The sequence below is a fragment of the Bubalus bubalis genome, chromosome 1 (assembly GCF_019923935.1).
Source record: "Bubalus bubalis isolate 160015118507 breed Murrah chromosome 1, NDDB_SH_1, whole genome shotgun sequence".
Classification (NCBI taxonomy): Eukaryota; Metazoa; Chordata; class Mammalia; order Artiodactyla; family Bovidae; genus Bubalus; species Bubalus bubalis.
Genome location: NC_059157.1, coordinates 21085033 through 21110366, shown reverse-complemented (window position 1 = coordinate 21110366; position 25334 = coordinate 21085033). Strand labels below are relative to the sequence as shown.

The 25334-nt window shown below is 48.3% G+C and overlaps 1 protein-coding gene across 4 annotated transcripts in view; it reads right to left on the bottom strand.

Moving 5' to 3' along the window:
* PRAG1 (PEAK1 related, kinase-activating pseudokinase 1) overlaps nucleotides 1–18756 on the bottom strand; it is a 47721-nt gene extending 28965 nt beyond the window's left edge. The window contains exons 1-3 of one of the 4 annotated variants that reach the window (XM_025279138.3): nucleotides 18595–18756; nucleotides 13180–13599; nucleotides 9546–11380 (exon numbers count right to left, since the gene is read on the bottom strand). In XM_025279138.3, the coding sequence (XP_025134923.3) occupies nucleotides 9546–11380; nucleotides 13180–13509 (2165 nt within the window). In that variant the 5' untranslated portion in view covers nucleotides 13510–13599; nucleotides 18595–18756. Of the gene's footprint in view, nucleotides 1–9545; nucleotides 11381–13179; nucleotides 13600–14550; nucleotides 14924–17447; nucleotides 18066–18089; nucleotides 18340–18594 lie in introns of those variants that run through there. The other 3 variants (XM_006045550.4, XM_006045549.4, XM_044937787.2) reach the window with 3 other exon arrangements.
* Between the last annotated feature and the right edge of the window lie 6578 nt (nucleotides 18757–25334).

The following is a 25334-nucleotide window of genomic DNA, read 5'->3' as shown; positions in this document are numbered from 1 at the left end:
CAGACAGACAGACAGAAGACTTCAGCAGCCTCCAGCAAATCCAGTATCTTGCTACCTGGATAGAAAATACCTAGATATTTTCTAATAGATAGGCTAGAGATTTCACTTTCATATTTTAAAGAGACCCAAAGATGAAACAAACATCTCCCATCTGACTCCTGCACGAGGTAGCCCAGTGCTTCTCTAGGAAAGCACACAACCATGCCGACTGGTACCACAATGAACTCAAACTTCCTGACAGCTAGCCCTTGTGGCTCCCAGGCCATCCTTTCACGGGACCTCCCATTCTCCAAAGCAGCTGTTCTAACCTTTCATCCCATTATTTGCTTTTCTTAGCCACTATCTTCACCTCTCTCAAGTAAGCCTGGGTTTGCTCCAACTTCCAGCTACTACAAACAATATTGTACTGATCTTCACTGAGTTTTACTTGAAGGCATCATTCAGGGATGGAGAGGGCCCAGCGTATTCTTATATTTTATTTTCCTGGGTAATTCATTTTAGCTCCCCTTACACCTAGATCTCAACAATTAATGATTAAATGACTATCACAAGCAGGAGGAAAGGCAGATCAACACTGAAGGAGGCAAAGAAAAAGGATTGAGGGGCTGGATTTAGGATTTACTATTTACTGTGCAGACAATTCCCTGTGTCAAGCTCTGGAGAAGACACAAATATCAAGGAGGTATTTTGAAAGATCTAAAGGGAAGTCACCAAGTAAATATAACAGATCAGCAAATATTCCTGTCTGGGTTTTCTTCTACTTTCTCCTAGGGAGACGTGTTCTATCCTCATGTTGAATATTTTCATGAAAAAAGATGACCTCACTTACCACCAGTCAAAAAGACTTGGAAAAATTATATGTAAGTAATTATGAAAACAATAGTTTTCAATTTCTAAAATATAAATTTATATCATAATATTTAATATTAATTTATATAAATATAAATATTATATTTTTAATATTCAGATCAGATCAGATCAGTTGCTCAGTCGTGTCCGACTCTTTGTGACCCCATGAATCGCAGTACGCCAGGCCTCCCTGTCCATTACCAACTCCCGGAGTTCACTCAGACTCACGTCCATCGAGTCAGTGATGCCATCCAGCCATCTCATCCTCTGTTGTCCCCTTCTCCTCCTGCCCCCAATCCCTCCCAGCATCAGAGTCTTTTCCAATGAGTCAACTCTTCACATGAGGTGGCCAAAGTACTGGAGTTTCAGCTTCAGCATCTCTCCTTCCAAAGAAATCCCAGGGCTGATCTCCTTCAGAATGGACTGGTTGGATCTCCTTGCAGTCCAAGGGACTCTCAAGAGTCTTCTCCAACACCACAGTTCAAAAGCATCAATTCTTCAGCGCTCAGCCTTCTTCACAGTTCAACTCTCACATCCATACATGACCACAGGAAAAAGCATAGCCTTGACTAGACAAACATATTTAATATTTCCAATTTCAAACTCCTCCAAAAGATTCTGACATATACCTCCTGCCTCGACTCCCTTACCCCAACCACCTGGGGCACAGAAAGTCAGTGCTAAAAGTTAAAAGAGGGTGAGGCTAACATGTCTTGTTTAACATGATTTAAGGAATGAAAACATAAATGCAAGGTCTTTAAAGAGAAATAATACACTATATATTGGATACTAGAATTAATGGTAACTGTTGTTTACTAAAATACAAACTTCCAAAAATTCATGGAATATTCATAATCACTCATTATAATTCACAAAATATTCATAGTCACTCATTAAAAGTCAGAAAATATTCATAATCACTCATTAAGAGGAAATAAAACATTTGGCACAAAATGGAAGTTGTAATCAGAAGACCTTCTTCTGCAAACACTTCGCTTGGGGCTACAATGGGCTAGACAGACCACAGATCCTCTCCCAGGTGTGGGACTTTCAAATTAGTAAAGTGAAGTGTTAAGTTGCTCAGTCATGTCCGACTCTTTGTGACCCCATGGATTGTAGCCCGCCAGGCCCCTCTGTCCATGGGATTTCCCAGGCAAGAATATTAGAGCAAGTTGCCATTTCCTTCTCCAGGGGATCTTCCCAACCCAGGTATCAAACCTGGGTCTCCTGCATTGTAGGCAGATTCTTTACCATCTGATAGGAAACAGTTATTGATCCCCAATGATTTTGCAATTACTGATGGTAAATTTTGGATTCTTAAGCTGGACTGGCAAACAGCTGGCACCTGTGGCTGTATACTGCTCCCCCCTCCCATAACCTGCAGAGAGTATTGAGGGAGTATGCCAAGCTCTCTCAGTTTTCCATGTGAAACTCCAGAATGCTACTCCAACTGATTGTAGCTGGTGTAGAGGATGCAACCTAATTGCCCTGGTGTTGCAAGAACATGCAGTCACAAAACCCTCCTTTTGATCACACATTCATAAGGATTATTTTAAGTGACCTCCCCACTATGACTGATTTTAAAATTCCAAAGATTCTTCTTCCCTTTCTTCCTAATCTTCAAAGTCTTATTACTACTTAATGTGTCAATTTATTTCAACTATTCTTGTCTTCATCCAGGGTATCTGAATTTTCACTCATTTTGACTGTCTACGGAGCTCCTGGAATCAGGAGCCATTGTGAAGGGACATACAGTGGAAACACTGCCAATCATTTGCCTAAAAGACAAGTTTTAAACTTTGGGAAAATTTTTTATAGCACATGTATAAATGGGCATGCAATGGCTAAAACCAAACTGCCAGGAAGTCACGGGGATCATCTGGTAGAGATAGACACTAAAATTAACTGGAGAGTAAAATATCTGAGTAAGAAGGGAAGGGTTTTTTTTTTAAGCAGTCTTTAATCTGCTTTAAAGAAGTTCCCCTTTTCCCCCAGCGAAGGACACTTGTTTACATAAGTCTGCCTCTTAGAAAAGTACAGAGAATAAATGTCCAGAGAACCAGACAAAAGCTGATGGAAGCGGAGGGCTATATGGGGACAGAACAGACACCCTTAATGTCCACATTTTTAGGGATCTTGCCCAAAAGCCAGTAGAAAGAAACAAGTGAGCGATTTTAGCACAGAGGCTGAAGACACTGCTCTTAAAGGGAAAATTATTAGTTGGAGAAATGGTTGCTAATGATTCTTTGAAGTTGGTCTATCTACCCTGGTAAAGGGAAATGCAAGTCTTCTTGTGGGCACATCGATGATAATCAAACAGCAAATTTCCTGCACCACAAATAGAGAAAATGTCTCAGCAATTGGTGAGTTCCACACCTCAAACGTAGGCTGCCTATTCTAGGAACAAAGTGCTTTTGATTACGTGATGGAAGAGGGGGCTTGATCATGCGGCCCATGCCTGTATCTCCCAACCCATTTCAGAAATCATGGAAAATCTATTCTCAGAAAAATGAAACCACACCCTAGAATTCCTTGCAATTTATGGGTGGGGAAAAAAGTCCTTAGGTGATTACTGCCTGAAAAGAACATTCTTGTGGCAAGAGAGGGCTGGGCTCCAAACACCTGCTCGGCTTTAAAAAAAAAAAAAAAGCAAATGTACAATCGTTGGAGAGTAATTAATCCATGAAAGGGTGCATTGTGCTCTCATAGTGTTTGCCCACCTTGAAGCATTAATAGCATTAATAATTATTAACTTCAGTTTCTTTAACTCAAGCCACAGAATTATAATGGGGTGTCCAGTGGAAAATAAGGCCAAGATTTGTAGTTCCTTCTGGCCTTTATTCCCCTCTAATTCAATAATCTTTTATTGAATACCTACTGTCTTAAGGCATACTATGGAAAAGTCAAAGAAAGTATATAAAATGTTTCCTGTAGTCTCAAGAGTTTACAAGCTCTTAGAAAGATATGACTTATGAATGGAGTTTAATTAAAAACACTGTGTTAACTGCCAAAAGAGAGGCAAGAACAGAGCACGGGGGCAATCTGAAACTTGGGTATCAGAAAGACACTTTGATATAAGTATTTAATGATGCTACTTGCTCCTTTCTCAGTATTTCTTCATGTGTAAAACATAGAGTTAGGTGCTTCTGGCCAAAATGAAATGAATAGGGGATGGCCTCTGGCTACTACTGTCAACTGAATAAAAGTTTCTTGAGCATCTACATATGCCAGGCATTAAACAGGATATTCTGAAATTATAGATGGCTAAGCATGTCTTTTACCTTCAAGGAACATCTTTTTTTTTTTTTTTTTTTTTAATAGATGGGTATCTACATGCCTGTATTAAGTGTGATTTGTATTAGGTCAAAAGACCTTAAAGGAAGGATTGGTATTTCACTACTCCTGGACACCAAGCTGAGCTTACCTTGGCTTTACTGGGCAGAACAAGAAATTCAGTGAGAATCCAGATGCTGTGATAACCAGTCTCAACAAAAGCAATCAAAGCAGGAGTGAACTTTTGGTCGTCCTTTTGCACATCTGCTGATTTAATTCCTACCAAGTCAACCCTCAGGGGCCTTAAGGGGTGGGACTCCAGTAACTGGCTTTTTTTAGCACCTTGCACGGAAAGTAGGCAATTAGTAGATATCTGATGAAAAGAATCTCTAATCCCTAAGCCTTCACCATGGATGCCTTCTCAAAAATGGAGAGAATGCTGTAAATATTTTATATATGCTACTGTTCTACTTAGTGATTAAAAAAAAAAAAAAAACTACAGACTAAGATAGGAATCAATGTTAGTTCTCCCTGCTTCAGTATCACTAGATGTCCCACGTCAGATTCTATCCACAAACTCATGGGAAGAGGCCAACTATACATTTCCTGGCACAGAGCAGGATATAAAACTGTACTGTTGATGTGTGTGCTTTGTTTGCCAAACTGTGTGTGTGTATGTGGCGGAGGGTGGGGGGGCCGTGGTTTCTCCCCTGAAGTATGCCCGGTATTCAGTCTTTACCGAACCAACTCGATCTCCAGCAGACTTATTTCAGTTTTGTCAAAAAGGTAAACATAGAGAAGATTCCTGAAGCGTGTATAATGCTTTCTGATACAAACTGTGATTTTCAAAACGCCACTGAGAAAAGCATGTTTTACATGAACATTGTGGGATTTCCTGGTCAATTGTTGCCATCCAATCACAATCCATTACAGTATGAGGTGCCTCAAGAATAAAGCATTTGAAAGTTTTTTTTTTTTGATGTGGCCCATTTTTAAAGTCTTTATTGAGTTTGTTACAGTATTGCTTCTGTTTAATGTTTTGGCTTTTTGGCCACAAGGCATATGGGATCTTAGCGCCCTGACCAGGGATCGAACCTGCACCCCCTGCTTTGGAAGGGGAAATCTTAACCACTGGACTGCCAGGGAAGCCCCTAGAGATTTAATCAGATTGGATATAGGATCTAGAGACAGTGATCCATTTCACTCATCCAATTCCAATCCTCAAAGTCATGCTAAGAGAGCGTGTGATTGAGAGATTATACAATGAAGTTCTTTTGGTTCCTCTGGGGAGCAATGGGGCCACTTTTGTGTGCAGAAAAGACCTCCATCTCTGACACTATCACCACCTGTCTGCTGAGAAGCCATGTGAGAAGGATGAGAATTAAGAATGAACAAAAGCTTAGGACAGACTCAATCTCTGCTCCCCAGAATCCTTGCAGAGGAGGAGGAGAACTTAGTATAAGTATTGGGTTAAAATTATAAGCATGAGTGATAACTTTAAAACAAAGTCATCCCTCACTTTCTTGGGGAAATGTTTCTTTCTTTTTGATTAGTCTCATCTGGGGCCAGATCATCTGGAAACTAAAACCATATAAACCTGTCTTATTTCTCATTCACCTGTTGTCTTCTAATTCTACCTCTGAGTTCAGGTCTACCAGCCTAATTCCTATTTTGGGGTTTCTTTGTGAAATGCCTGTTTGGCACTAATCAAATGATTTTCCCTTAACTGACCTTGTCACTGAAAAGCCATAAGTCATTTAAAACCAGGTTTGCATCTGTGAGGAAATAAAAGGCAGAAATAAATTTGATTTTATTACTCCCCCAGGCACTGTCTGCTCTCATTGAACTGCCTTGTCTCGCACGTGACATTTAAACTAAGACGTGCACACCTCTTTCCTGTGGGTTTTTGTTTTCTAACCAGCAGTATTTGTTGCTCCTTACCTTATAAGCCTGCCCTAAATTGGAGCAGGGGTGATCTAGAGACTCAGTGGCATTGGTCAGGTTGAGCAGGTGTGAGCTTACACAGGTAGAAGGCTGCCTTGGCAGCAGCAGGTAAAGGACCCAGACCTCCACACCTGCCTGGGAGGAAGGCTGAACATGTACTTGAACACCTCTACATGGCTTTCAGGCATTAAATGAGTATCGAGAATCTTCATCCTACATGGTATTACAGCAAGAGTTTTCTCAGGAACCCTGATGGGAGCTTGCAGAGGACAGTATCTCAGAAAACAGAAAAGCTACTGCCAAACATTCAAAACACGACCACAGGAAAGCCAGGTCACTCTCAACATCTACTTTTTTCCCCCTCCAAGTTGGTCAGTTTTGTCAAATGGGACCATAGGAAAGCCAGCATATGATTTCTTTGTTCTATAGTGGCCCGAGAAAGCACTTACTTACCTGCTTAAGTGTCTGTTAGTAAAAAATAACACTACTCTGTATGGAACAGCCCCTCTCTCTGGAGTCCTGAGTGGACCTCATACCCATCATGACAGTTGTTATCTTTGTTCATAGGTGAGGTTGAGCCGTAGAAATAAAACCCATTGAACAGATGACCCATGTGAAGAAGTTAACCTTGGATGTTGCTCAAAGACCTTCCAACATTTTACCATCTTGGAAAACTGACATCAGCCTGCCACAGCCACCAGTCGTGCTGGATCAACCCTGGGCTATACTCTGGTCAATACTCTGGTTTGCCATCACCCAGACTGACTAGGTTTGAAGGCTGTGGGTTCCTGGCACCCACCTCAGTAAGTACAGTGCCAAGTTCCAGAATCAAAAGTCAGTCTATGGTCAGTTTATGGTATGTCAGTTTATGGTATGGATGTGAGAGTTGGACTACAAAGAAAGCTGAGTGATGAAGAATTGATGCTTTTGAACTGTGGTGTTGGAGAAGACTCTTGAGAGTCCCTTGGACTGCAAGGAGATCCAACCAGTCCATTCTAAAGGAAATCAGTCCTGAATATTCATTGGAAGGACTGATGCTGAAGCTGAAACTCCAATACTTTTGGCCACCTGATGCGAACAGCTAACTCATTTGAAAAGACCCTGATGTTGGGAAAGATTGAACGCAGGAGGAGAAGGGGACAACAGAGGATGAAATGGTTGGATGGCATCACCGACTCAATGGGCATGAGCTTGAGTAAACTCCAGGAGTTGGTGATGGACAGGGAGGCCTGGCATGCTGCAGTCCATGGGGTCGCAAAGAGTTGGATACAACTGAGTGACTGAACTGAACTTATGGTCCTGGGCCTGCCCTCTTATATTCTCATGGGAGATGTGCGATGATTCAAAAGAGAATGCTGGTAATGCTTGAAAAATCTCCCCCAAATGAATATATACATATACACTAGTGCAATTTATTTTAAATAGTACCAGATGCTCTTTCCTTTTTTCCTGTGTTCTCTTAAGCTAGTTAATTTTATTTCTTAGATTTTTCTCCCCAAAGTTCTGAAAATAAAAACTTTTCTTTTTTTTTTTTAAAGAGCTGGCACCTAGAACCTCTGAGATTCCCACCTGGTGTGAATTGTATATAATCCAATGGTTTTGTTTTTTAACAAACTGGCCTCCAAAACTCTGATCTCACCCTAGATGCTAACGAAGGATTCTACTTGACTCACATTGCTATGGTGACTGGTGTTATTCCAAACCCTGTGATTCTTACCCAAGAAAGTTTTAGTTCCTTCTCCAAGGCTCAGGTGGCGTTCCTCGGATCAGGCCAGTCCCACTTCTATAAGGTGGGGGTACCCCTGCTACTGTTGACAGCTCGGGGTGGCTTTTGCCTACAGAATTAATCTCTGCATTAGATTCTGTTCATCCATTTGAGCCTTTCAACAACAGGGTGTTACAAATATATTGTTATTATTAGCCCATTTTGGAGAGGAACTTGAAGCTGCTCTGTCACAGTGAGTGGCTTACTCGAGATCACTTAACATGTAGATGAGACAGACGCAACATGAACTCAGTTTTCTGGCTCCAAAGCCCGTGCTTCCCACTAAGCCCTCCAGGCCTGAGGCAGACAGACATGATGCCCATGTTTTATTTGAATGCCCTGCCCACTCCTCCATACACTGATGTGTCTAAGGTGTTTGGAAGCACATAATATGGAGGCAGCCTGCCAAGTATGCCGTGTGACCCTGGCACAGGTTACTCAGCTCTCTCTCTGTTTTGTCATCTGTAATTGGGGATGGTAATTCCTACTTCCTAGATCTGCTCTGAGCATAAAATGAGTTCATATGTCTAAGTCCCTTAGCTCCATGCCTGGCCCATAGTAAGTGCCGTATAAAGTGGGAGCTCTTCTGAGCTGAGGAACCCCCCATTCAGTCAGTGAGCAAAAACTGTAGCCCAAAGTCTGTGCTCCTCCAAAGATCTGGAGGATGGCTATCTACTACGCATGGCAGGAGGCCAACTCAACACCAGAACAAAGCAGTGGTCCCAGAAAAAGCCCACGTTAGGACACATCGCAGCCCGAGACACCTTGATGTTCAAAGTCAAGAGTCACAGCTGCTTCCCTCTGTGGTCAATCCCCTGCTTCTGACATCAACCTGGAGGCACATGAGCTGAAACAGAACCACTGGAGAGGACACGACTAAACAAAGTGTTCGGAAGGGCTGTCATCTTTTGAAAAACAGCAGGCTGTTCCTTTCCCAGAGAGGAATCGGTTTTGCTCTAATTGAGGGCCATCCCCCACCTTCCCCCTCCCCACCTCAGAATCTGAATTCCATGCACAACTCAATACTTCAAAAAAAAAAAAAAGGATTTATTTTTCTCAGGCCTTTGAGAGGAACTTTAAACTGGCAGGAGAAAACAGTGAGAAAGCTGTGAGTTTCAGCGTGCTCCCGTGAAACTATATATATATTTTTTTCTTTAAAAACCCACATCTGAGAGTTCGAAAACATGTGCAGTGTCTCCTACAACCTGCTTTTGCCCCCAAAGTCTAATCACCATCATGGTTACAATTTATGGAGCACACTGGCATTGCTCCTTTGCCTGCCCATCTCTTTGCCTCACAAGATTCTGCAGCATAGCCTCCTGGAGCCTTCTTCTGCATGTTTAAATAAATCAGGAACTTCAGGATTTGGGTGGGGGGAAGCCTGCTGAAGACACTTGAGAGAAATGGAGAAAACAAGGACACCCAATGATAAGAGGATGGGTACCAGCCAAGAGTGACAGCCTCTCAGTGCTTCTCAGAAAGACGCCTTCCCAACAGCCAATCCCAAGCAGGGCACTGCTCCTAGGTTTGTGTGCTGAGCACCGAGGAGAAATTCACACTAAGGCACACATGCCTACAGGCCCCAAACCTTGGCCCGATGTCTTGGTGCAGGCAGCAAAGACCTTGGTTTCTGGAAGACGCCTCCATCTTGCTGGACAAACACCCACTCCAGACCCACCCCGACACCAAGCTGCACACACACAGTCGTACTTACCGTGACTTTGGAGGTGGCGGGGGAGGAGAGAACGCCTCAATCCCACTTCTGTCCTTGGGGAACTCAAAGGCAAATGAGGCCGACTTGCTCATCCCAGTCCCAGCTTTGCTGTTCTGCCCAGAGGAGCCGTCTGTGGGGCGAAGACGGTGCCAGGCGGAGGAGCTGGCCGGGTCCAAGGGGCCATTTTCCACCTCTCTCCCCCAACTTTGACTCAGCAAGTCCTGCTCCACCTCATCCTCCTCCTCAATCCGGCACTGGCGACTCCAGGCACCGGCCTGGGGCCGGGGCCGCCTCTGCTCCAAGGCTGACATGCTGGTGGCAGGCGGGGGGCTCCTGGCAGAGTCGCTGGCGGGGATGCCATTGGTCCGGCAGAAAGAAGCAGGGTCAGCGGGGCCCTTAGATAGAGGCTGGGGCCCAGGGACGCCTGAGTTCCCTTCACTGAGGTCGGACAGTGGGGAGGCGGAGGGGGATACCGGGGACCCTCCAGGGCTGCTCCTGGACATCTTGGGGGGGATGGCAGGTCTCCCCTTGGCCGTGGTCTCGCTGGCACCGCGATGCCGGCTCTCCCTGGAGCCGAGCCCCTGCCCAGCTGAAGGCTCCTCTCCGCCTGCCTCAGGAGCCTGCTGGCTCGGGGGCCCACGTGGCCACTGCACCCCCACCGAGGAGTCTGGGCTGCTCAGGTAGATGGTCCGGTGGTCCTCTTCTGGGTGCGCCGCCATGACTGTGATGGTGGCCGCCGTCTGGGGGGCCACATCCGGGCCTTGCCTGTCCTGGCCCCAACCAGATGCCACTTTCTGAGCCCAGGTGTTAACCGTCCGCACCTGGGCCTGGCCCTGAGTGCCTGCCCCCTGTTCTGCCTTGGCCTGCGGCCTGGAAGGCACTGGAACGGCCTTCTTCCTCTTGGTACTCTCAGCATAGATGGGTTCTGACTGTGCAGCCTCCCTGGAGTGGGCTGGGGGCTGGGTCTCCCCAGTCTGCCCAAGGCACCTGCTGGAGGCCACTCCGTGGCAGCCGGAGTCCTGCTGCTTCCCCGGCCCAGGCTCCTTCCTGAGGGAGCAGTAATCGCTCTCAGGATGGGGGGCCAGGGGGCTGCTGGCGCGGCTGTTGGCGCTCCCACAGGAGAGGCCATCCGAAGAGCTGGCAGCCTCTGAAGCGAGGGACTGCTTTTTGGGGCCCAGGCGGGGCGGGCTCTCGGTCGGGCCCTGGCTGCAGCAGTCCCTGGGAAAACTCAAAGCCCGCTTCTCCTCCTCAGGTGGCCTGGCACACACCCGCGGCTCCCAGCAGGCTGCCGAGCAGTCCCTGCCGCCCTGTCTGTGTCGGGAACCGCCGGCCCGGGCGGCGTCCTCCGCGCCTGGGCTCCCGGGGCAGCAATCCAGGATGGAGCAGTATTCTCCCCCTTCGCTGTCCCCCGAGGGTGAGCACCTTTGATCGCTGTCATCTTCAGAGGGCAGGGACTCCCGCAGGGGCTGAGCAGACGCGTAGGGCCCCAGGCCCTTGGGGCAGCCGGAAGTCATCCCGGAGAAGGCGGCCAGCTTCTGCCTGAAGCTCTCCTGCGGGGAGTTTAGCTCTTGGTAGGGGATCACTGGTTTATCGTCTCGTCCAAGCTTCTCGTCGGGGAAGCTCACAGGGTGGAAGGCGGCACTCCGGTCCCCCCGGGGCTCTAGGCTGTGCAGGCCGACCATGGCATAGGCAGGGGGGCTGCGGGGGTGACCCCCGTCTGTGGGACCCGAGGGCCCGGCAGGCTTCTGGACGCCTCGGAAGCTGCCAAGATAAACTATTGGCCCGTCTTCCTGCTTCGGGAGGGGGAGCTTGCCGGGGGCTCGTCTCCAGATGACCTACACAGCCCCAAGGTTAAAAGACTTACATTAGACCTTGCTAGAGAAAAAAGGAAGAGAGAGAAAGTGAGAGGGCAGGGCCATGACACTGGAAACCGTCTTCCGAGCCACAGTTAAGGAGCCAGGCTGCCTGCCTACCCTCTGATCTCCCCACGGCCTTCTCATCATCGCAGGGCTCCCCTGGAGCCCGCCGTCTTCCCAGACACTGCACTTCCCGCCCATGTCTGTTACTCTTTTGGCTGAGGGGAAAAACGCTAAAGAATATTTTGCCTTTTCCCTTGAAACTGCTAGATGAGATGAATTCTCCCATGGGCTTTGAAAATAAGAGTTTGGAGTTTTAATTTTTGCTTAGTGTTCATTAGTCTTTTGATAATGGTTTCACGGCAGGAAGAAAACAAAGTCATAAGGCTTTTAAAAACACCTTGGGTTGGTGGTGGGGTTAGAGGGCAGGAGGGTGAGGGGTGCCTTCTGAGCTGGGCCCTGGTTCCCTTGCATCACTCACTCTGAGCCACAATCCTTCTCCCAGTGACAGGCAGTGACATCAGCCCAAACCTGCATAAGTGGCTGGACTAGTTGAGCCTGAGACAGTGATATAGGCTAGTCATTCCCATCACTGAAATCACAGTCCCCTCCTCCTTCCCTTCTAAAATCTCCCCTACCCTGACTTTCAAAGAAGCCTCAAGGCAGGGCCGGCCTCTGGCTCCTTTCCAAGATGATCCAAACTAGAAAGAGTTCCTGGTTTACATCTGTGAAGGTTGAAGGTGCCGAGAAACGCCTGGGGAATGACTGTAACCAGCTTCTGGAAAATGGAGCAGCTTTGCAGGGGACTTGAAGCTGAGAGCAACCCCAGGAGGTGGCTTGCTTCATTCAAGCCTCCCTTGATTTAAAACTGACTTTTGATTTCACATAAGCTCACAAAGCCTTCCTGACCTACTCACCGTGATAGTTTAAGAAAACTAGAACAGGTAAAGAGGTTACAAGAAGTCCTAAGAATACGTTTTAGACATGCAGCTTCTTAGAAGACATGTCTAGGGGCAGCAGGCTTCACCCTCTAAATAATTAGACCTTGGTCAGGGTCAACAGCGGGGTAGGGGGTGGGGGAGTTGGGTGGGGGATGAGCAGAATGGTCTACTCTCTAAGGATGTAATTGTCTTTAGTAATCCCAGATCAAAGGTGGAAAAATCCAAGCTTCCAAATTGGAAATATGAACACTAGCTGGGAATTGGATGATATCATGGAACTACTGCTGACATTTTTAAGTGCAATAATGATATTTTGTATAAAGACTTCATTTTTTAAGGAGGTACAATCATGATGCAATATCTGGGGTTTGCTTTAGGGGAAAGGAAGGGAAGGGAGAGTAGGGGCAGGGATAAAGATGGAAGGAGAGTGATTATGAATTGATGACTATTCAAGCTCTTGAGGCAGGGTGGTGGATGCATGCAGTTTGTTAAGCAATTCTTGCTAGTTTTGTATATATTTAAGATGATCTCTAAATAAACATTTTTTTTAAACTTTTTAGAAAAATGCTTCATTTTAGTGGCTGTGTCCTGATACAATCTCCAAATAAACTCGGAGGGACTGCATTCATGGTTCTTGGCCTGAAGGGACCGAGAGAAAGGACGGCAGAGAGAGAAGAGAGGGCAGCAGTCAGGAAGTAGCAGTCTAGGGCGAGCTGCCCGGGAAGCCATCCCACAGGAGTCCTGCCGGGACAGCTCGCCCTGGCTGCCCGCCAGTCACCGCGGCCTTACAACAGGAGCAGCCCCTGTAAAAATACCATGGGGCTGAGTCAGCCTCACCTGTGCGACGTCGGCAGTCACGCCGGCCTCTGTCCACCCATCGGAGGCCTCAGAGCTCATCATGGTGGGCTTCACGGCGATGGTGGGCTTGGAGTAGGGCGAGCCGCTCAGGCCGTCATCTTCCGGGCGGCCGCTCTCCGGCCTGGGGTGCAGGCGAGGCGGAGGGGGCAGGCAGCCAACTCGGGGCTGGGGGCAGCCAGGCACCAGCTGATGGTCGCTGCGCAGGCAGAAGCAGTTTTTGCAGGACCCGGGCTTCCAGATGTGCTCCACAAAGTCACTGCACGCAGACATCTTCGGGCTCTCGGGGTTCAGTGGAATGGTCTCGAGCATCTTGAGCAGCAGACGGGGTGCTGGTTCATCTTGCACTCGGCTTGCTGGTGTGGTCTCCAGGAAGGTGGAAGGGGCTCACTGAGCAGCTTCCTAGAAAAGCAGAACACTTGCCTGGTCAGAGATCTCCCCTGCCAGAGGATCCCTTAGTGTATGCTCAGTCCTGTCCAACTCTTTGCGACCCCATAAACTGTAGCCTGCAAGGCTCCTCTGTCCATGGGATTTTTCAGGCAAGAATACTGGGGTGGGTTGCCACTTCCTATTCCAGGGGATCTTCTCCACCCAGGGATCAAATGCCCATCTCTTGGGTCTCCTGCATTGCAGGTGGATTCTTCAACCACTGAGCCCCTGGGGAAGATGGAGCATGATCAATCAGAGTCTGATGATATGACTGCAGAGCAGAAGGGGAAGAAGAAAAGAGGTGAAGATGGCTATTCTATTTATTCCAAGGCCCTCACCCACTTGTCATGAGGCTTTCTAGTGGGGTGGCCTTAAAAAGCTGTAAAATCTAAACACAGCTGTGTGTGTGTGTGTGTGAGTTGCTCAGCTGTGTCTAACTCTTTGTGACTCCATGGACTGTAGCCCACCAGGCTCCTCTATCCATGGGATTCTTTAGACAAGAATACTAGAGTAGAGTGCCATTTTCTTCTCCAGGGGATCTTCCTGACCCAGGGATTGAATCTGGGTCTCCCACATTGCAGGAAGATTCTATACCACTTAAGCCACCAGGGAAGCCTCTGGTGCATGAGTATAGAGTGTAAAATATACTTCAGTCCCCTAAAATCCTGAGCACCTGGAAGTTCTGGGGGCAGTTCACGGGAAGAAATCACACAGGGCTGGAGATGAGAAGCTTGTGACTGATCTGTGCATCCCCTGCTGCTATGGGGTCTAGAGCCTGGGACTTGGCCCCAGAGAAATGAGAACTTCCAAACAGGACAGCAGGTAGAAATCGTGGCTTCTGGAAAATAAGCCACAATTTTTAACCGAGAATGATATGAGAGGGGAGGCAAGCCTGGGCTCTGAGATCAACACTGCAACACATACTTGTGAGGAGGTGGAGACAGAAGGGGTGAGAAAGTGGAGAGGTGTGGTCCCAGCTGCTCCCCTGGGGGTCCTGGTTGGGAGGTCTGGCATCTTGGGAATTCTCCAACCCCTCTACTTAATATGCCTTATTCAGCCCAGGGCTTAGTGAGATCAGTAGACCTAGAGCTTCAGGCCTGGGAGAAACAGAAAGAGAGATTCATGGTCATGTCAGCCCTGTGGTCTAGGTCTGGATAAACTTACTAGAAGTAGTTGTACAGTAGACTGTACTAGAAGAGTCATTGCTCACAATGATTTTCCCTATGAGAACCCTAAGGAATCCTAAAGGAAATCAGTCCTGAATATTCATTGGATGGGCTGATGCTGAAGCTGAAGCTCCAATACTTGGGCTACCTGATACAAAGAGCCGACTCACTGGAAAAGACCCTGATGCTGGGAAATATTGAAGGCAGGAAGAGAAGGGGACGACAGAGGATGAGATGGTTGGATGGCATCACCTCACCAACTCAATGGACCTGAGTTTGAGCAAATTCCGGGAGTTGGTGATGGACAGGGAAGTCTGGTGTGCTGCAGTCCATGGGGTCGCAAAGAGTAGGACACGACTGAACAACAACACGACTGAGAACCCTGGAGGGGAGGCAGTCAGCTTGCTGAAAGAGTTTAATTCCTCTGAGAGTAAAACTGAAGGCGGAAAGTCTGCACCACAGAATTCACTCAGTAAATTCACCACTGAGGGGAGAAAACTCGAAGGATTGCAGACTTTAACCAGTTCACCCGAATAAGACCCGTCAGGTAGCTGTCACGTCCATTTTACAGATGGGAAAACAAACCCAAGAACATAAACTGAGGCATGTCCACAGGCGCAGAGTGCTCAGGGGTTCCTCAGAGAGAAGCCAACTTTGCTGGCAGCCCCTCATGTCATCACCTCACACGTTACACTGAGTCGCTTGCCATTATCCGTTTGCTGCCTTTTCCTCTCCTTTCCTCACTTAAATGAACTGACTTCCTCAGAAGGACAGTGTTCAGGAGAAAATCATCCTGAACAATCTACAGTGAACAGACTCATTAAATAGAGAGGGTTTGGCCCCCAGGGTCTGCTTTCTGCTTTCCTCCTGTGAGAACTGGCTCTGAGGTTGCTGCTCTTCCTACCATCAACAGGACTAACCAGGTGGAATGAGCCAGGAGCCCCAAAGATCATTCCAGAATCTCTATGGGAAGAGCTCTCTTTCTGGTCTCCCACATTCGCAGACTGGGGTGTCTATTCAATGAGAGCTGAAGCTACATTGGGCCTCTTTTTCCCTCCAAAACTAACCAGGAAGCCCACTGTATCTTTAAGCTAAATGAACTCTCTGAAATAAAAACAAGTATCTGTCTTTTGTGACCATTGTTAGGATCTTCTGCATCAAGATGATTACAAGTTGGGTTCTTCTCTCCTATAAATATACCCAAGTGGCAGGTTTGTACCTTGCCAAGTTCCCCAGAAGAGGTCACTAAGCTTCAACAAGCAGAGGATGAAAGCAAGGGTCTTTCTTTCTCTCACAATCCCACACCAGGGAGGATTTTGGAAAGAGGAAAAAGTAGAGGAGGTATTTTGTTGTTCAATAAGGCAAAGCTCCATACCCTTGCCCTGAAGTGGGGAGAGGTCCTTTCCTGGGAATCCTGGCCCCCTCTACTGCAGGCAGAGGCTTCTGCACGCCAGACAGGATGGAGGGAGAGAGCTTGGGAATCGGGTCTGAGTGGGCTCACCTCCTTCCTGCAACTCCTCACAGGGCTGGGCTGCCTGAGGAGTGAGGCATCCACAGAGGGGGGCAAAGAAAGCCACGTGGGGTGGCCATACATCATTTCCTGCTCAGATAACCGACCCAAACGTGTCATGGTTGCTTGGTGCCAAAGGTCCCCTCCTGTGAGCAGATGGCCCACTCCAGCCCTGGGACATCTGGTTGGATTACCAACATTCAGGAAGCTTCCTTCAGAACCCCTCACCAGTTCCTGAACACCCTCCTCACTCCCAGCCTCAGCTCTGAAATTCTCCGACAGTGGGTACAACTTTCACCACGCCAACCGCTCAGAGACTGGAAAACGTTTTTCAGGGAAAAAGAATGAAGATGGTACAGAATGAAATGAAGCCTTGGGCTCCTTACCATCACTGACTCACTACACATCCTGTTAAAACTGGTTCCTCAGTCACAGCAAACAGAATTTATCACTACATCAAGCCAGAAAAGATTTTCTCTGTCTGGAGAGGTTCTGGGCTTGGAACTATCTATTTATTTTAAGTCAAAAGACAGTGGAAAAACTCAAGTGGCGCTCACCAAGCATGAGCGTTGCCTGCCTCGCGGTGCCAGCTCTCCACCGCCTGGGAATGGCACCTTCCCAGCCCACATTCCTTACCTCCAAGGGCAGGCAGCCCTCAGAATTATGCAAATTCCCCCATTTCAGTGGGAGGCAGCAGTGTAAGATTAGAAAAAGATCTCAGCATTCTTTCTGATCCAAGTCATGATAAAATATCTTTGCCTCTGCAAACTTCTGCACCAAAGTCGTGGCTAAAACGTGCAAGACCGAAGCTGTCAGATACACCCCCACATCACAGGAAAAAGAATCCAAACAATGGAGACCAGATCCACAAAATCAAATCTCTGGGCTCCAAATGCCCTTCACACTTGCACTGAAAGTTGCTCATGCCTTACCCTGAAGTGAGAGAATTCCAGAAAACAGTCATCTAAAAAAATTTATCTATTTTTTACATTTAAATACAATTAAATGAATGCAAAAGAGGTATATTTATGGAACTTTGTCTGGATTTCAACACTCCATTGACAGGGGTTGCCCAGGCACAAAGGAGTAAGTAACGGCCTTACCTCCTGCCTCCCCCCACCACCCACACTCACCATGCTACTCACCCAACTTTTTATTTTCTTTTTTCCTTCTCCAGAGCTATGTAATCTAATCTCAGCAGCAGAAATGTGGTTTTTGTGGGTTAGACCCACTACAATCTAAACCAGTAAGGAAGATACCCGCATTCCACAAGACCCCAAGATAGCGAAATAACCGCAGAATTCCCCAGTGCTTCCTGTCAAATTTCCGGCTCAAAAGGGGAAGGGGTTTTTCAGGCCAGTGATCAATAGCGCCTTCCCAACCTGACTCTGGGCTGGACGCCCTGCAAAACTCCTCCCTCCTAGACCTTTGGGCTTTGCTGTGGGCTCTGCAAAGCCATGTGCTCGCTGGCTGAGCTTCACCTGAGAGAAATACACAGTCAGCCGGCCCTGCCTCCTCGCGTTCTCACTGAGGACCGGAAAGTGGACAGATTCCGTTTTCTCTGTGTGTGTGTGTGCGTGTGCGTGTGTGTGTGTGTGAGTGAGTGATTCTATTTTGTGTGTCTGTGGCGGGGGAGGAGGAGGCAACACAAGCAAAGGTTAACAACGTGCCCACGGTAGCCTCTCAGAGGGCTCCGCCACCGCTCAGGAAGAAGGTATCGTCTAGTTCCCCCTGGAGACCCCCAGGCTGGCATCCAACTGCGGGCTGCCTAAGAGGCAGCTACTAACCTGGCGTCCCAAAGCATCACGCCCGGGGCCCCGATCCGAGCCGCCGAGCGGTCTCTCCCTCTCTGTTCCTATGACAATCCTGCAGCCGCGGAACGGCAGTCTCCACAATAGCAATCCCCAAAGCGCTCCGGTCTCCTGCCCCAAGTCCAGCAGCCAGACCAGCGAGACCAGAGCAGTCGGTTCCGCTGCCGGAACTCGAGGAAAGTTTCCCCTTCCGAAAGAGCGCGATTCTCGAATGAATCGAAAACATACCTCTGGCTCCCCGGTCCTTCCCCCCCACCCCTCCACCCCCCAGCGCGGGCTCGGCGCTTCCACCTCGGGCGCAACCCGAGGCGCACGCGGTCCGAACGCTCCACCCTCCTCCAGCGACCGCCTGTCACCCCCGGGGGACGCCGACGGGGGTCGCCTGCTCCACAATCGCCGCGCTCCCCCGGAGCTCCCCTCTGCGGCCACGTTTGCCAGACAAAAAAAGAGGCCGACTTGGGAGAAGGCGCCGCGGGCTCACCTCGGGGCCGCGCTCCCCCGGCCTCGCCGCGGGTCTCCGAGCCGCCAGCCGCCCTGCTGGGCGCCTCGGAGCATTGTTTGGAGAGTGTGCGCGCGGTGCGTGCCCGGCCGCGGGCGGCGTCTTCTGCCCGGGCCCGGCGGCCGGGTGGCAGCTGCGAGCGCGGCTCCGCCCCCTCCCGCCTCCGGTGGCGCCGCCCGCCGGGCCCCGCCGCACCTCCGCGGTCCGGGCCGCCGCCCCGCGCCCCCAGCCGGCGGGCTCGCTCCCCGGCCCCCGACGCCTCCTGGCGACCCCCGCCCCGCCCCTCCCTCCGGCTCCCGACGGAGGCTCCGCCCCCAGCCCGAGACTTGGCGCCGTCCGACCCGGGAGCGAGCGCCCCTTTGCACCCTTCTCCAAGGATGGCCCCGCGGGGCTCTCAGGGACGAGTTTCGGTGTCTGCAGCCTTCCCTTTCCCATAACGTATGCGTAGGTATGTAGGTGTCCTGCATCCCTTCGTCCAGCCTGCTCTGCGAGACCCGGAGAGGACGAGGGAGAGGCGGTGGAGGGTACAGCCCCAGATCTGGGGGTGCGCAGGGGAATGATGAAATCAGGAACCCAGACGCGTCCCGAAAGTTGCGTGGGCCCCGAAATTGTCAATGACTTGTTGCGGGTAGAAGGAGGCTGACGCACCACCCAGCCTGACTGGGAGTCCTCAGTCCCTCGACTGAGGCCTCAGGCACCTGGTGTAACCCCTTGAACTTCAGTTTTCTGGAAGTGGAAGGCAAGGGTTGTTGTAGGAAGAGCTGGTCTTCCTCCAAGCTCAGAGAGCCAGGGCTTCTTAGGCCAGTATTAACACCTGTGTTTACACCGTTTCCGGTTAAGTGACTCATTCACCGGGATAGAATGAGTTCGAGATAGTCCCAGGGCTAGAAATCCTTTAACAGAGAGTATGACAGCCTATGACACAGTCAGTCCTCTCCCTTCCTCCTGCCGCCTGCAACAGGCTTGAACCTTGACCTGGGTGTTTCTTCAGGGAACCGGCATCCAGGTCACCACCTTGTGCCTGCCTGGTAGAGAGAAATTGGGGAATGGAATAGGAAGAAAAGACCTCGAAGAACACCTGTGGCTTTCTGGGTGCTCCTTCCTCCTCCCCAGAGAGGCAGTGAGTCCAGTAACTCCAGCAGGTCCTCCTCCTCCAGGGAGCCCATCAGGATTCGCTTGTGAACCTCCACCCAGCCCAGATGAGGAGGCTGGTTCTCCTTGAGATTCCTGGGCTTACCTAGTGATCTGGCATTGACATGGCAGGGCAGGTGGGGTGAGGGTGGAGAGAAGACATGTATTTGAGATTTGGCTTCTGTGTAAGAAATGGAGAATGTTAGCAGGGATATTAAAAAATAAATAAAACCTTTCTTTGCTCCAATGTCACTAATTTCTCCTGAGTATGAATAGAACTGGGGGGTTAAGGTTTAGTGAAGTAGAACCAACATTTGTCAAATACCTACCCTATGCCAAGCAACCCCATGAGAGGGACATCATCCCCATTTCACAGAGAGGACTAAGGTGCACAGGACCACATGATTTGCCAGGACCCATGGGCTGACATGCCTTGGTCCTGGGATTGGAACCAAGGCAGTCTGGCTCCTCCGATGGGCAGTTCCACTCTGCCACACTACCCTCCCCTAGTACTGGTCATCCAGCTCTGTTTTTCTTTCTTCTCAAAATGATGGGAAACCATTTGAACAAACATGGAAAACTCAGTTTAGGCTCCATCAGCAGCCAGCAAAATTGAAGGGTCAGTCCCACTCATTTACAGAGAAACCAGGAGGGGAAGGTGTTGAAAAGCAGATAGGGACAAAGTGGTCGTTGCTGGAGAAATATAAAAATGACATCAGAAGGTGCTTGCAGTTCTGTTAGAAGGTGTGCGTGTGTGTGCTCAGTCGTGTCCGACTCTGTAACCCCCTGGACTATACAGCCCACCAGGCTCCTCAGTCCATGGGATTTCCCAGACAAGAATACTGAAGTGGGTTGCCATTTTCTACTCCAGGGGACCTTCCCCACCCAGCGATCGAACTCGCATCTCTTGAATCTCCTGCATTGGCAGGTGGATTCTTTACCACTGTGCCATCTGGGAAGCTTCCATTCCGTTAAAATGGAAGAGGGAAAACCCCTGTGTTTGAGAAGTTCCTAGTCCCCACGGTTCAGGTTGGATATTTCCGCTGTAATGTAAAGGTTTTACATTCTTCCTCTGTAAAGCCCCATTGAGGACACCCACCCCAAGAAGAGAGCACACAGGAGGACCTCTTGTTCCCACTTTTTTCCTTCTCTTTACTTAATTTGTCTCTAGTATATTAACAGGTTAAAATACGTAATTATAAGAAGTAAAGGTTTCCCTGATAGCTCAGTTTGTAAAGAATCCGCCAGCAATGCAGGAGACCCCAGTTTGATTCCTGGACCAGGAAGATCTGTTGGAGAAGGGATAGGCTACACACTCCCATATTCTTGGGCTTCCCTTATGGCTCAGCTGGCAGAGAATTTGCCTGCAATGTGGGAAACCTGGGTTTGATCCCTGGGTTGGGAAGATCCCCTGGAGAAGGAAACGGCTACCCACTCCAGTATTCTGACCTGCAAAATTCCATGGACTGTATAGTCCATGGGGTTGCAAAGAGTTGGACATGACTGAGCGACTTTCACTTCACTGCAACGGCTATATAGTATGGCAGAATTGGCAGTTCTGTGGCATGGGACAGCAATTGAAGGATTAATTCAGTCTCTCTGCAAAATAAACTGTGTTTTCAAGCCTCTTGCTGTGCTCACACGAAGTAAATGCTGTAGTTGCTGACGTATAATGTGCATCTTTTAATGCCAGTGACATGGCCTTAAAGCTGGCTTCTTCTAGCCTAATGAAAAGAATTTAAAAAAATACTTCAAGAGTTGCTTAGATCCACACAAAATACCCATTCTCTTATGCAGTGCTCCACCAGTAACTGTTAAGTATGTTATCTCCTCCTTGGTGAAGCTATGGAAGCTCATGCATTTTAATAAACAATTCTTCCTTGAACTTCCAAACTGTGCTCTGCACTGCAGTGGAATTTGTGTATACTCAGCATTTTGCTTCTAGCTACTTATCAGTTCATTTTCACGACATTTTTAACTGCAGGGTTTGGCTTCCCTGATACACATCAGACCTCAAAGAAGAGCGATTCCCTTCAGGGCTTTCATCCTGGAGCACCAGTCTGCATAAGAGAGCAGTTAAATTTGGGGAAATTAGGACAAAGGCTGGGGCAGGTGGTGTGCTTTGGGGTGGATAAGGTGAAGTAATTTGGAATTAGAAAGGTGAAAAGGTAAGATGAGGAAGTGCACATCATTAAGTTATACAGAGAAAAAACGCTAGCAGGGGTACTGGAGGGGTTAGTGTCAAGATTGGACCAAAGTAATCCAAACCTGTATCTCCCCAACCGGAGAAGTGACCTCAAATAATAGAAACATTTACCGAGTGTCTTCTCCTTATGTAGCACAGGATGAGGGCATATAGGGTAAGAAAGAAAGATGAAAGAGAGGCAAATATAAGCTCTGTGAGAGGAAGATAAACTAGGGGCAGTGAGAATTCAAAGGAAGAAAAGACAAAAACACAAAGTGGCTTCATGGAGGAAGAGGCTTTGCAGGATAAGGATTCCAATTTGTGAACAGTGGGGACTTTCCAGACCAAGAGAATGGCATCTACCAAGGAATGGACGTGGGCGAGGCAGAAGACTTTGAGAGATTTCTTATCCAATCTGACTGGAACATAATTATTGGAGACAAGCCTGAAGATGGCGTGGGGCACTGGACAGGAAAGACTCGCTTTTCAAGTAAACCAGTGGGAGAGGATTGACATTTCTGAACAGCTGAATGACGCTCTCCAAGTTAATTTTTCATTAGCTCTATCTGGATCTTGTATCTCAAGTGGATCAGAGAGTGGAAGAAGAAATCGGAGACAAGGAGACAGGCTTAGAGTGTCTAACCCTGGTCCAGGTGGGAGGTCAGGACTTGATAAGGAATGTGGCAAGAGGAATGGAAAGTGTGGATGTTGGATGGATGCTTTGGAAAGACATCGAGAGGGAGATATGGGGCCTGGATGCTTCCTGATTAGTGCTGTGGCTGAGGGAGAGGAGGAAAATCAAAGAAAACCAACAAAACTTCTGCCTCAAGAGACTGGTAGAAGGTTGGTGTTATTAGTACCAATAAGGAAGTCAGAGGACTTCATTTGTGGTCTCTGGAGTCTGAAGCATGGGATAGCCATCTGGTGAATGAAGTTCTCCCGGTAGAGTCGTTTCTGGAGCCACAAGAGAAATGAAAGAACTTGGAGGGGCATGGCGAGGAAGGAGCAAACACGAGACAAAGAGGGGAAAGATTGGAAACATGGTGGTCTAGGGGAGGCCATGAAACAGAGGAACTCTCTTCCAGACCGTGTGTAACCCAGAGCCATGTGAAAAGGGGTCTTTTAGAGGGAAGGGAGAAGGATTATCAAGAGAATTCCAGGTTTCTGCTAATTCCACATGGGGGGGTATTGCACGTGGGGCTTTGCATTGTGTATTTGAGACCAGCTTAAACTCTTGGTTACTTTTCTTCTAACAGCAGAGGTTTACAGCAGACCCCATGGAAGAAGTAAAGCAAATGGGAGCACAGATGGAGTGGGAAAGATAGGCTTGACAGGGGTGCAGGGAGGGAAAAAGCAAATTTAGAAGGGGGAGAAGGGTGATGGCCAGTGAGACAGGATGAAATTCCTGAAAGCCATGGGCTGTGCTGGGTCTGCCTGGGAGGCAGCTGGAGTCCCCAAGCCCTCATGGAGGGGACTGCGAGTGTAAGGAGAGAAGGGAAAAAGGTCTTTTGAAAATCTGCTGTGAGGAGCCCCTCTGGATTCTCTCTGTCCCTCTGCTAGAAGTTGATACTCTCTGCAAGCCAGTTAAAGTTCACTCTGGCGAGGGAACATGGCCCCACACCTGTCTCTCTTTCCTCCTGAGTGATAATCAGGTCTTTCAATTGCCAACCTGAAATTCTCTCTTCCTTCTCGAAGGTGTGGAAATTCAAGTAATCTGATGGGTTAATCCCCGTCCTATGATTATGGAATCACATCCTTGTGTCCCAACTTTTTAAAAAACCATTCCCTACATCCCATTCTTCCCTGCCTTTAGTCCTAGGAAGCACTACTCAGGATAAACCATGTTAAATAATTTACAGTATTTTATCCCAAGCACTGAATAGATCCTCTCCCTCCCCAGACTGAAGGCAGTTGTTTAAATGACTGCAGATGTCAGAATCTCAGCCCATATGGGACTGAGAGTCAAGGGCTCAGGATTGTTATGTTTCTTTGTGCTCAAGTGCTATAGAACTCAGATGTCAGGTGTTGAAGAAGGAAAACACTTTTCCCCTCTTTTATAATATAATTACAGTTAGATGTGCATTCAGTGACAGATACCTTATTGTAAATCTCATTTTTCCCCAATTGTTACTGTTATGAGTTGAACTTGTTCCCATACTGCCCACTCCCCCAAAAGATATGTTGAAATCTTAACCCCCAGGACTTCAGATGTGACCTTATTTGGAAGTAGGATCTTTACAGACGTGACCAAATTTAAATGAAGTCATTAGGGTGGGTCCTGATGGCATCACTGACTCAATGGACATCAGTTTGCGCAAGCCCTGGGAGATGGTGAAGGACAGGGAAGCCTGGCTGGTGCAACTGCAGTCCATGGGGTTGCAAAGAGTCGAACACGACTGCACGACTGAACAACAACCACCACCCAAGATGACTGGTGTCCTTATAAAAAGGGGACATTTGGATCAAAAGACAGATACACAGAGGGATGACAGTGTGAAGACACGATGGGAGAAAGGCCATGTAAGTCAAGTGATGCATTTACTAGTCAAGGAAGGCCAAGGATTGCCAGTGCATGCCAGGAGTTGGAAGACAGGAGGAAAGATCCTTCCCTGGAGCTGTCAGAGAGAGCATGTTCCCTGCAATGCCTGATTTGGGGCTTACAGCCTCCAGCACTGTGAGACGATAAATTTCTGTTGTTTTAAGCTACCCAGTTTTTGGTACAGCCAGCCTTCTGTTTCCAAGACTTTCTATCGGCAGTTTGGTTAAATCCAAGGATGTGAAACCTAGGGATACAGAGGGCCAAATGTATTTGTTGAACTATATCATTTTATAAGGGACTTGAACATCCATGGGTTTGAGTATGTGGGGCAGTCCTGGAACCCAGCCCCCCTAAGAATGACTGTACTTTATTAGAGCAGCCCTAGGAAATTAATACAGTTCCTAAGATAAACATGTTCCAATGAGTAATATATGCTACCACTTCCAGACAGATGATCAAGATTTTTAAAAATCAACTCAAAAGAAACATGACCTCAGAGGCATGTTAATTAATGTCCACCATGCATGTTATGCCAGGCAGTTCACTGGAATAAGAAAGTCATAGTGTCGCTTCACAGAGAAGGCAATGGCACCCCAATCCAGTGCTCTTGCCTGGAAAATCCCATGGACAGAGGAGCCTGGTAGGCTGCAGTCCATGGGGTCACTAAGAGTTGGACATGACTCAGCGACTTCTTCACTTTCACTCTTCACTTTCATGCATTGGAGAAGGAAATGGCAACCCACTCCAGTGTTCTTGCCTGGAGAATCCCAGGGACGGGGGAGCCTGGTGGGCTGCCGTCTATGGGGTCGCGCAGAGTCGGACACGACTGAAGCGACTTAGCAGTAGCAGCAGCAGTGTTGCTTCATT